This window comes from Corythoichthys intestinalis, chromosome 19 (assembly GCF_030265065.1).
Source record: "Corythoichthys intestinalis isolate RoL2023-P3 chromosome 19, ASM3026506v1, whole genome shotgun sequence".
Lineage (NCBI taxonomy): Eukaryota > Metazoa > Chordata > Actinopteri > Syngnathiformes > Syngnathidae > Corythoichthys > Corythoichthys intestinalis.
Window position 1 is genome coordinate 2,801,332 of NC_080413.1, and position 11,000 is coordinate 2,812,331.

Below are 11,000 nucleotides of genomic sequence, written 5' to 3' on the forward strand. Positions count from 1 at the left end.
GTCGCTAAAATGGACCAAACTCAAAAGTTACAAAGTGTTGCTTTAACATTATACTTATGTTAAAAATCCTGTTCAATGGAAAGAAGGTGTTTTTTTTTCTTCTTTTTAACCCAGATATCTCAAAGTAACATATTTTAGAGCTGTAATTGCAAAACAGTGTGAAACAGGAACATTTTGGTTTAAGGTTATCATACAGTCATACTGTCACCTTGGATCTTTTTACACCATATGAGAAAAAAAGCAGTAATATTTGTTTGTGCTTAGGCTTGAAAAGTTGACAAACCTTGAATCCAGGCTTCTTCATTCAATTTGGGAGGTCCCGCCGGCTTTCCTCCTCCCCTTCTGTCAGGCCGCCGCCCTCCCTGCTCACAGAGATAAAACAACCCCAGCCTGGATGTGGACCACCACTCATGAGCGCACCCACGCCACCCCCGTTCTGAAGCCGGCCTCCTTACCCGCCTCGCCCCGATCATGTCCACGGGCTCCCTGAGCGACGTGGACGACGAGCTGCTGGACGGCATCCTCAAGTTGACCTCCAGCGCCGAGGAGAGCTCCAACGGCGAGGGCCGAGTGCCGCCCGCTAAGCGGCGCAGGACGGCGGCGCGCAAGGCCGCGTCGCGCCGCGCCTCCGCGGCGGAGGACGAAGACGGCAGCGGGACCTTGCGGGAGGGCAAGCAGGTGCAACGCAATGCGGCCAACGCGAGGGAGAGGGCCCGCATGCGGGTCCTGTCCAAAGCCTTTTCGCGGCTCAAGACGTCCCTGCCGTGGGTGCCGGCCGATACCAAGCTATCCAAGTTGGACACCTTGCGGCTGGCGTCGAGTTACATCGCCCACCTCAGGCAAGTTCTGGCCAACGACAAGTACGAGAGCGGATACGTCCATCCTGTCAACCTGGTGAGAACAAGTTCTGAATGGATTTTACGCAGGCATAAAAAATTGAAGTAGTCTTTCTTTACTTTACTACATCATTATTACCTCCACTAGTAGGTAAATTCAAGATAATTTAAGAATGAACAAAAAGATTATTTTCAAACTTTCAGAATATGTTTGTAAATGGTTAAACTATTACATTTTGTGGTGATGAGGTCAAAGGTCAGATAAGGATTTTCAAGATACCTCATTTCATGCTTAACTCACTGGCTGCCATTGACAGTGATAGACGTCCTTCTGTTGTGAATTTAAATGAGTTTACCATTAGTAGTCGCAAAGGTCCAACCCTCCCTGTTCCAATAGATTGGACGTCTAGTGCCATCAAAAGCAGACAATGAGTCGGAGTGTTGACGCTAACAAATATGGCGATGCTTTGAATTTGGCTTCTTAGGCGGACGTGTGCTTTCTCAGAGAAAAACAAAACAACACTTCAAACCTTTAGTGTGACCTTTTTTTAAAAGCTAGATTTTTGTTCTAAAACACCTAAGGCCAATATACAGTAAACTTCAAACTTTCTTGCATTGCTTGGGAGATATTGTGTAAAATTGTGTTTAAAATGATTTATTTGAACACGTTTTAACCCAATGATGCATGAATTGACACTTAACAAATATATACAGTATAGACACTGGTACATAAAAACAGTATTTATATTAGGCCTGCAGCTATCGATTATTTTAGTAGTCGATTAATCGATGAACTAGTTAGTTCCAATAATCGAGTAATCGGATAAAGAACATAAAAATTCAGATACCTGAACTGAGCCTCAAACGGTATAAAAAAAAATAATAATAAATGAGGATCTAAGTACAACAAAAGAACAATTGGCTAACTTACATAGCAAAAGTCCGCTAGCTTAAATCCTATAAAATGCTAACGTTACTCTTAACAAATGGTTCAAACACATATTCCCACAGTTTAAAAAAAACCCGGCTAATAATACCTAAATTAAACTAAACTAAATTACAAATGCATTAAAAAAACATTAGCTTAAACAAAAACTTACAACCGTTACAAAGCATTAACTTTTGGCTCACAAAAAATATTAAGCCCATAGTAAAATAATATTAAGAATAATTAACATGATTTATATCCAAGTAAACTTGTCTAAAAAAATAAATGCTAAATAGTTAAGACATTAATAAACTTATGCTTTTGCTTTAAAAAAAAAAAAAAATGATACCATTACAAAGCATTAGCTTCTGGCTAGCAATGCACACGTATTGCAAAAAATATTAGGCCCAATGTAAAATAACTGCAATTAACATGATTTATATTGGGGCTGCAGCTATCAATTATTTTAGTAGTCGATAAATCGATGAACTTGTTAGTTCGAATAATCAGATAAGGATCATAAAAGAATTAAAATACCTGAGCTGAGACCCAAACACTATAACAAAATAAACGAGGATCTAAGTACAACAAAAGAACAATTGGCTAACTTACATAGCAAAAGTCCGCTATCTTAAATGCTATAAAATGCTAATGTTTTAAAAAAAAAAATTTTTTTTAAACAATGCTCTTAACAAATGGTTCAAATACATATTCCCAAAAAAAAAAAAAAAAAAAACGGATCAACATACCTATAAACTAAATTACAAATGCATTAAAAAAAATTAGCTCAAACAAAAACTTAGCTGATGTTGGTCTTAACAGGGAGCAGCTGGATTCAGCCATGTGAAATGAGTTATATCATATTCGCTGTTGCCACTAGAGGGCAGTGTATCCACCCAAATCCTCATCCATCCCCATTACAAATGCCACTTTATTAAAACGAATCCTCGAAGCACCAAAATTTAATCCGAATATTTTTCTTAATCAAATTACTTGAGTCAATCGATTAATCATTGCAGCACTAATTTTTATCTAAAAAATACTAAACAAAGAATATTAATTTAAAAAAAAATACAGCCAAAAATGTGAATTAAAAAAAACTAAACATTGAAAAAATGTCTAAAAAAAATACAGCTACAAATTTGAAATAAAAAAATAAAGGTAAATATTACAAATTCCCAAAGTAAAAAAAAAATCATAAAAGTTTTTTTTTTTTTAAGTGAAACATTTTTTTTTAAAGTAAATGGATAAAATCATGAAAAAAAATTACGAATGCATTAAAAAACAATTAGCTCAAAGACTTAGCTTATGTTGGTCATAACAGGGAGAAGCTGGATTCAGCCATGTGAAATGAGTTGTATCCCATTCCCTGTTGCCACTAGAGGGCACTGTATCCACCCAAATCAATAAAACGAAATGTAAACACTTTCAAAACAAACCATGACAACGCCACTTTAATTAAATAAATCCTCGAAGCAGCAAAATTTAATTGGAATCTTTTTTTTTTTTTTTTAAATCAAATTACTGAAGTCAATCGATTAATCGTTGCAGCACTAATTTATATATAAAGTACTAAATTGAGATTAATAAATAAAAAAAAACACACAGCTAAAAATTTGAATTAGAAAAAACTAAATATAGAAAATTAGTTTTAAAAATACAGCTAAAATTTTGAAATAAAAAAATAAAGCCAAATATTACACATTCCCAAATTTTTAAAAATCATGTTTTTTTTAAAAAGTTAAAAAAAAAAAAAAAAAGTAAATGAATAAAATAATGGAGAAAAAAAATTACGAAAGCATAAAAAAAAACATTAGCTTAAACAAAAACTCAGCTTATGTTGGTCTTAACAGGGATCAGCTGGATCCAGCCATGTGAAATGAGTTATATAACATTCAACACTGTTGCCACTAGAGAGCATTGTATCCACCCAAATCAATAAAACTAAATGCAAACACTTTCAAAACCATGACAAGCCAAACCAAGCAAAATATAATTTGAATCTTTTTTTTAATCTAATTACTCGAGTCAATTGATTAATCGTTGCAGCACTAATTTATATCTAAAAAAATACTAAATAAAGAATATTAATTTTTAAAAAAACAGCTAAAATTTTGAATTAAAAAACTAAATAAGGGAAATTAATTTTAAAAATACAGATAATTTAAGGTAAAAAAAAATAAAATAAAGCTAAATATTAGAAATTCTCAAACTAAAAAAAATCATTAAAGATTTTTTTTAAGTAAAAAAATTAATTAAATAATTTTTAAAAATTTCAAAAAGAATATGCAATTTTAATTTTTAAAAAAATTAATAAAATATTCCTCCTTCTTATTTATGTTTTAATTTACTCCAGAAATATTTTCTTTAATTATTTTGTTGTTGTTTTTGTTACCAATGTAGAATTTTTCACTATTTTGTTGTATAGTTTACTTTAATTTTCTATATATGTAAAATATATAGTTATCCTCATAGTATAAGTCAGTTTTGGCCAAATTGTGAAATCTGCCTCACTTTATGCTCCTTTCAGTTCTGCATAATCGTGCCTTTCTGCTTGTAATCTTAACTAATCATAACACTTTTTACAAACCATTCCTATATCAAGAAAAAATGCCAATTTGTTTTCAGACAAATATGTTTTTTTTGTTTTCCTAATCCAGTGAAACATCATTTAGGCAAATATGCTAAGGGGCTAACAATATATCTTTATCATTTCATGTACTTATGTACGAGTATTTCCTAATACTTTTTGATGTATTTTTGTTCAATATTAATATCAGGCATCTAGGTGTTTTAAAGGGACAAATCACATTTTGTAAAGAATCTTTTGGCTCAACAGACGTGGCCCTTCATGGTGGCGGGCAAGCCGGAAAGCGATCTGAAGGAGATGCTGAGCTCCACGCGTTTATGCGGGACCACCGCGTCGTGACCCCCCTCTTCACGAGAACTCAAAGTCAGCCTCTCATCTCCTCAAACTCTCGAGTGGGAATAACTTTTTCATTCCCGTAAAAAACCCCACAACTATTTAAATGCATCGTCTTCTTTTTTTGAAGTCACTCTTCTTTTTTTAATTGTCTTTGCTGGTCCAAAGACAAACTGTCTGTATTCGTACTCATGCATAAGTGTTTTTAAATGTCTAGTGAAGTTGTACAGATGTTATAAATATATATTTGTATCACTTTTGACATTTTGCTATCCTTTGGTGTGTTTGTGTTCCCCCCTCGGAATAATAGTCCGACCCGAGTAGATAAGCCGTGTTGTTGCTAAAAGATAACGCTGGACGCGGTCGCCTTTGTGTAAACAAACGCAACGAAAGACGGCTTTAAAAAGCTCCCATTTGTGTGATTTCAGGCAAAAAAAAAAAAAAAACTGTAAACGTGAAGTTGTTTTTGTGCTTTGTGAGTGGAATTAAGAGAAAAAGGGAAAAAAAATTCAGTTCATCTTGCCCAGAGCGCTTGTTTTAATTCTACTGGGTTATGACCGGTGATGTTTACATCCCGCGGACAGTTATTTATGCATTCTGACAAAAGGCCTCTCTGGCGCACTCTCCTCCTCTGATAGCACCCCTCCACCCCCACCCTCTTGGTCGCCATTTTGTTGGCAAATACTTTCATTGGGAGAGAAAAAACAAGAGAGTTGCTAAAACTGAGAGAAGACGTTTTCTAGTCGGTTAAAAACAGCTAAGAATGTTGTCGGATGAACTAGCGTTTGGGTTCATACAGTGCTGGCCAAAAGTATTGGCACCCCTGCAATTCTGTCAGAAAATGCTCTATTTCTCCAAGAAAATGATTGCAGTTACAAATGTTTTGGTAGTAATATCTTCATTTATTTTGCTTGCAATGAAAAAACACATGAGAATGGGGGAAAAAATCATTATCATTTTACACAAAACTCCAAAAATGGGCCGGACAAAAGTATTGGCACCAGTGTTGTTAATCTTACTTTAAAAAAGTAATTAATTACAGTTACAAATGACTTCTTCCAAAAAGTAATTGCGTTAGTAACTAAAGATGTCCCGATCGATCGGCATCATTTTCAAAGTATCGGAATTGGCAAAAAAATATCGTGCCAACATGCCTTTTTTAAAATATATATATATATTTTAAATAAATCGTTTTCTAATTGTATTTAATGTTACAGACCAAATGTCTTACATTCATCAAGAGTCTTTAGTTTTGGCTTAAAGTAGGGCTATCAAATTTATCTCGTAAACGGCGGTAATTAATTTTTTAAAGATTAATCACGTTAGAATATTTAATGCAATCAACGCAAGCGCTGCACGACCCACTCACGCATTGTCGCGTTCAACCTATAATGGCACCGTTTTACGTATATATAGAGCTAACAGGCAGCGTAAAATGAGTAGAGTGAATTTTGGCAATCTTTGGAGCCTCTTTTTAATTGGCTAAAGCCTTAAAATCCCCCTCTCAACAATTAGAAATATCGTGGGAAGCAAAGTGGGGAAGAACGGTAGTAGTTGATCTTTTCCTTAACACCCTATGTTACTTCTTCTTCTTCTTCTTCTTTTTGTTTATTGGCAGTTTACCCCTCGGTGCCGTGGGGCATTACCGCCACCTACTCCCCTATGTTACTTCCCAACACAGAGAAGATATATCAATTTGTGCCACTACGCACAGTCATGGTTGCACAGAACAGTTAAATGGCTACAGTATCATTTACTGAAAGCTCAACAAATATACTAGATGGCAATATTTAGTCACAATATACAAAGTCACATTTATCCTTTATGAATTACAAGTCTTTCTATCCGTGGATCCCTCTCACAGAAAGAATGTTAATAATGTAAATGCCATCTTGAGGATTTATTGTCATAATAAACAAATACAGTACTTATGTACTGTATATTGAACGTATATATTCACTTGAGTTTTTTTCATTTTTTTTCTTAACGCATTGTCAAAATGTATATGATTGGGAAAAATTATCGGGAATGATTGGAATTGAATAGGGAGCAAAAAAAAAAAAAAAAGCAATCGGATCGGGAAATATCGGGATCGGCAGATACTCAAACTAAAACGATCGGGATCGGATCGGGAGCAAAAAAACATGATCGGAACAACCCTATTAGTAACTCAGTTACCTGAATGTAAGAGTAATCAGTTACTTGGCAAAGTAACTGGTGATAATTTTCATGTTTTTTTTTCTCAAAAAAAACCAAAACAAACAACAACAAAAAAACGGTCACATAATGTGAAGTTTAAAGGGTTTTTGGGACAATTGGCCCGAGCCCAATTCTTTACCCTCCACTTAACTAGACACAGAGGTATTGCGATAACTAGTAGCCTTTGCTATGTGTGGAAGTCATTTAATGTTGTGAATCAACCATTAAAGTTGTTAAAATTGCTCCCGTTATTGCATTAGTTCCCTTCTGTCTACTTTCAACATGTGTAAGTTTTAAAACTGTTTCATCATTTAAAGATAGATTTAAGTCAAGATTTTGCCGATTTAGGAGCATTTTAGGTAAAAAAAAAAAAAAAAGTTACTTAGGTTCGCTAGGAAGGACAAGAGAGCCTTCCTGAGAGGTCCACTGCTTTAAGATGGCGGCTATTTACTAACGCATGTAGTCCTTAAAACATGTTGCCAGTGCAGCCGTGTCTGTCATTTGCATCTACTTCTATAATATGTGACATCTACCGTATCATGTGGGCGTAGTTTGTAGGCTATCGGCTACAGTCAGGTATTATTGGAGCCACCTAGCAATAGCATTGCGTTTGCAACGGCGTCTTCCCCACTCCTGCTCTGCTCTCTCGTCTCCGTGAGTCCGTCTCGCTCAGACTTTTTCTATCCAACCAACTTAGTAACACATAGTAACAGGCGCCTTTCCGGCCTCAGTAATGGTAACGGCGTTGCCAAGATGAGAAAAGTAATTAATTAGATTACTCATTACTGAAAAAAATAACGCCATTAGTAACGCCGTTATATTCTAACGCCGTTATTAAAAACACTGATTGGCACCCTTTGAAAAATCATGTGATGCTTCTCTAATTTGTGTCATTAACAGCACCTGTTACTTACCTGTGGCACATAACCGGTGGTGGCATTAACTAAATCACACTTGCAGCCAGTTAAAATGGATTAAAGGTGACTCAACCTGTGTCCTTGTGTGTACCACATTGAGCATGGAGAAAAGAAAGAAGACCAAAGAACTGTCTGAGGACTTGAGAAGTAAAATTGTGAGGAAGCATGGGCAAACGTAAGGCTACAAGTCCATCTCCAAAGACCTTAATCTTCCTGTGTCTACCGTGCGCAATGTCATCAATAAGTGTAAAGCCCATGGCACTGTAGCTAACCTCCCTAGATGTGGACGGGAAAGAAAAATTGAGAGATTTGGACGAAAGATTGCGCTGATGGTGGATAAAGAACCTCGACTAACATCCAAAAAAGTTCGAGCTCTCCTGCAGTCCGAGTGTACAACAGTGTCAACCCATACTATCCGTCGGCGTCTGAATAAAAAGGGACTCTACCCAGGAAGACCTCACTTCTGAACCAGAGACATAAAAAAGTGAGGCTGAGTTTGCCAAAACTTACCTGAGAAAGCCAAAAACCTTTTGGAAGAATGTTCTCTGATCAGATGAGACAAAAGTAGAGCTTTTTGGGAAAATGCATCAACATAGAGTTTATAGGGCAAAAAAAAACGAGGCCTTCAAAAACAAGAACACGGTCCCCACTGTCAAACATGGCGGCGGTTCCTTAATGTTTTGGGGTTGCTTTGCTGCCTATGGCACTGGACTGCTTGACCGTGTGCATGGCATTATGAAGTCTGAAGACTACCAACAAATTTTGCAGCATAATGTAGGGCCCAGTGTGAGAAAGCTGGGTCTCCCTCAGAGGTCATGGGTCTTCCAGCAGGAAAATGACCCAAGACACACTTTAAAACGCACTAGAAAATGGTTTGAGAGAAAGCACTGGAGACTTCTAAAGTAGCCAGCAATGAGTCCAGAGCTAATTCCGAAAATGGCAGTTTGGAGAAGGCACCCTTTAAATCTCAGGGACCTGGACCAGTTGGGCAAAGAAAAATTCCAGCAGAGCATTGTAAGAAATTCATTGATGGATACCGGAAGCGGTTGTTCGCAGGTATTTTGTCTAAAGGTTGTGCTACCAAGTGCTAATACTTTTGTTTCCCACCCACCCAATATTGGAGTTTGGTGTAAAATGATAATGATGTAATTATTTTTTTCATTTTGGTGTAAAATGATAATGATGTAATTATTTTTTTCATTCTTTTTTGTGGTTTTTCATTGCAAGCAAAAAAAATGAAGATATTACTACCAAAACATTTGTAATTGCGATCATTTTCTGGGAGAAATTGAGCATTACCTGACAGAATTGCAAGGGGGCCAATACTTTTGGCCAGCGCTGTACTTTATGTTTTTTAGTTTTGTTATAGTTTTTTTTCCAACTCATTCATACATCTACTGAACCGCTTATTCTCACAAGGGTCAAGGGGGTGCTGGAGTCAATGTGGCAGGAGGCAGGGAAAGCCCCAAACTGGTTGCCAGGTAGTCACAGAATTTTTCAATTCATTAATGAGCTTCTATTATTTTTAAAATTTGTATTCATTCATTTTATTTCTGTCATTGAGTTTTTAATTCAATATGAATTTATCTTTTTTTTTTTAACTTTTAACAAAAATAATTACATCTCCACCAATGGCTGTTTTTTTCCCCCATTTCCTTATAAATCTGGAAAAGTGACAACAGTGAGCCCTCGCTACTTCGCGCTTCAAACTTTGAGCCCTCAGTCCGTCTTAAAATGTTTTTTTCATATTAAAAATGAAATACAGATGAGCTGTTCCGAGCCGATCGCGTAGTCTCACTCTTCCTCCCTCTCACTGCTCTTTGTTGGTCAGGCTTAATGATGATTGACAGACGTTTGGGTTTGATCTTGCCAGAGACTCGAACTTCAAAGCGCCGCATGCGTCAATCATCATTTAACTTGTTGCTGTGGCAACTCATTCTAAGTGAGCAGCTTGAGCAAATTTGACTGGACTCACTCAATGAAGCATTTGATAAAGACAAGCATTTTTCTACTTTATTCTTGTCTAAAAAGAATTCGGTGGGACAGTAAAATGTTTAAAACTTGAAGTGCTTAGAATTAAAATATATTTATACACATGTTTTTTTTTAATTATACTCTCAGAAAAAAAAGTGAAAAAACAAGTCTTATATTTATATCTTTCCAATGCTAAATCTGAATAAATACGTTGAACACACACACACACGTTGTGACACTACTTCACCTATTGTGGCGGGTTCTGGTCCCCATTATCTGCGAAAAACAAAGGATCACTGTATTTTAGGACGGCGTCAATAATTTTGTTTGTGTTCATTTTTAAAAAAAAATTTTCCATTTCTATTTTTTAAATTATTATTCCTCCACTTATCCTTTATTTATCCTTTTTTTTTTTTTTTTTTTTTTAACAAAACTGATTAAAAATGGTCGTAAATATCAAAGATTCAACAAAGGGTTACGTCTTTTAAATGAATGAATGAATGAGTTGATTTTGTTGTTTGTTTGTTGCTTTTGTCTATTATATTCAGAAGGCATCATTTATTTAAGATATTTTATATATATTTTTTAATTAATCCTCTATTTTATTTACACATTCATTTATTTTTAATTCTATTTCATGTATACTGTATATATTTATCCCCTTGCAATTCCACTATCAACCACCAGATGCCAGCATTTGACGCCACTTTGTAAATGTGCCTAAAAAGGAATCTTGAAAACGGGACAGCCCAGGTTTTGCTCCTTAAATCTTAGAATTCGAGAGCGAATTTACACAATAACCCCTCTAATTCTAAACGGACGCCTCTAAAGCAACTTTGGTACAAAACAACATCACTAAGCGAAGCAAAACTGCACTAGTACGTCGAGCCAAAGTCTAGCCCACAGGAAACCGACGACGCAATAAAAGAGACGCAGCGATGTCACTTCAAGGACCCTCACCTAATACATCAGCGGTGGCGTGGCAGGGCCCCCGACACCACCCTTTGAGGGACCACCTGGGAGAAAATAAACTTGGCCGTCTGCCCCTCGGCGCTGGAGGGAGGGGAGGATTCCCATACTTGCTAATAGTTTTGTTGGACGTTTGCCCGAAAGGGGAAAAAGAAAAGGGAGGGAAGGATACGATACGTCCCGTTTAGTGGCAGCTGATGCTGTCATTTTTTCGGCTTGCTTTCACTTTGTTCCCATGAGAATTTCGGAAGAAA

At 36.2% G+C, this 11,000-nt stretch overlaps 2 protein-coding genes across 2 annotated transcripts in view; one reads left to right on the forward strand and one right to left on the reverse strand.

The window, feature by feature from the left end:
* Positions 1-347, reverse strand: part of tbpl1 (TBP-like 1) — a 38,131-nt gene extending 37,784 nt beyond the window's left edge. The window contains exon 1 of the mRNA XM_057822347.1: positions 284-347. The gene's annotated coding sequence lies outside the window, so the exon portion shown is untranslated. The remainder of the gene's footprint in view (positions 1-283) is intronic.
* Positions 260-10,221, forward strand: tcf21 (transcription factor 21). Its single transcript, XM_057822349.1, has 2 exons — positions 260-894; positions 4,604-10,221. The coding sequence occupies exons 1-2, from the start codon at positions 472-474 to the stop codon at positions 4,691-4,693; spliced, it is 513 nt and encodes a 170-aa protein (XP_057678332.1). The 5' UTR covers positions 260-471; the 3' UTR covers positions 4,694-10,221.
* The last annotated feature ends 779 nt before the right edge of the window (positions 10,222-11,000 follow it).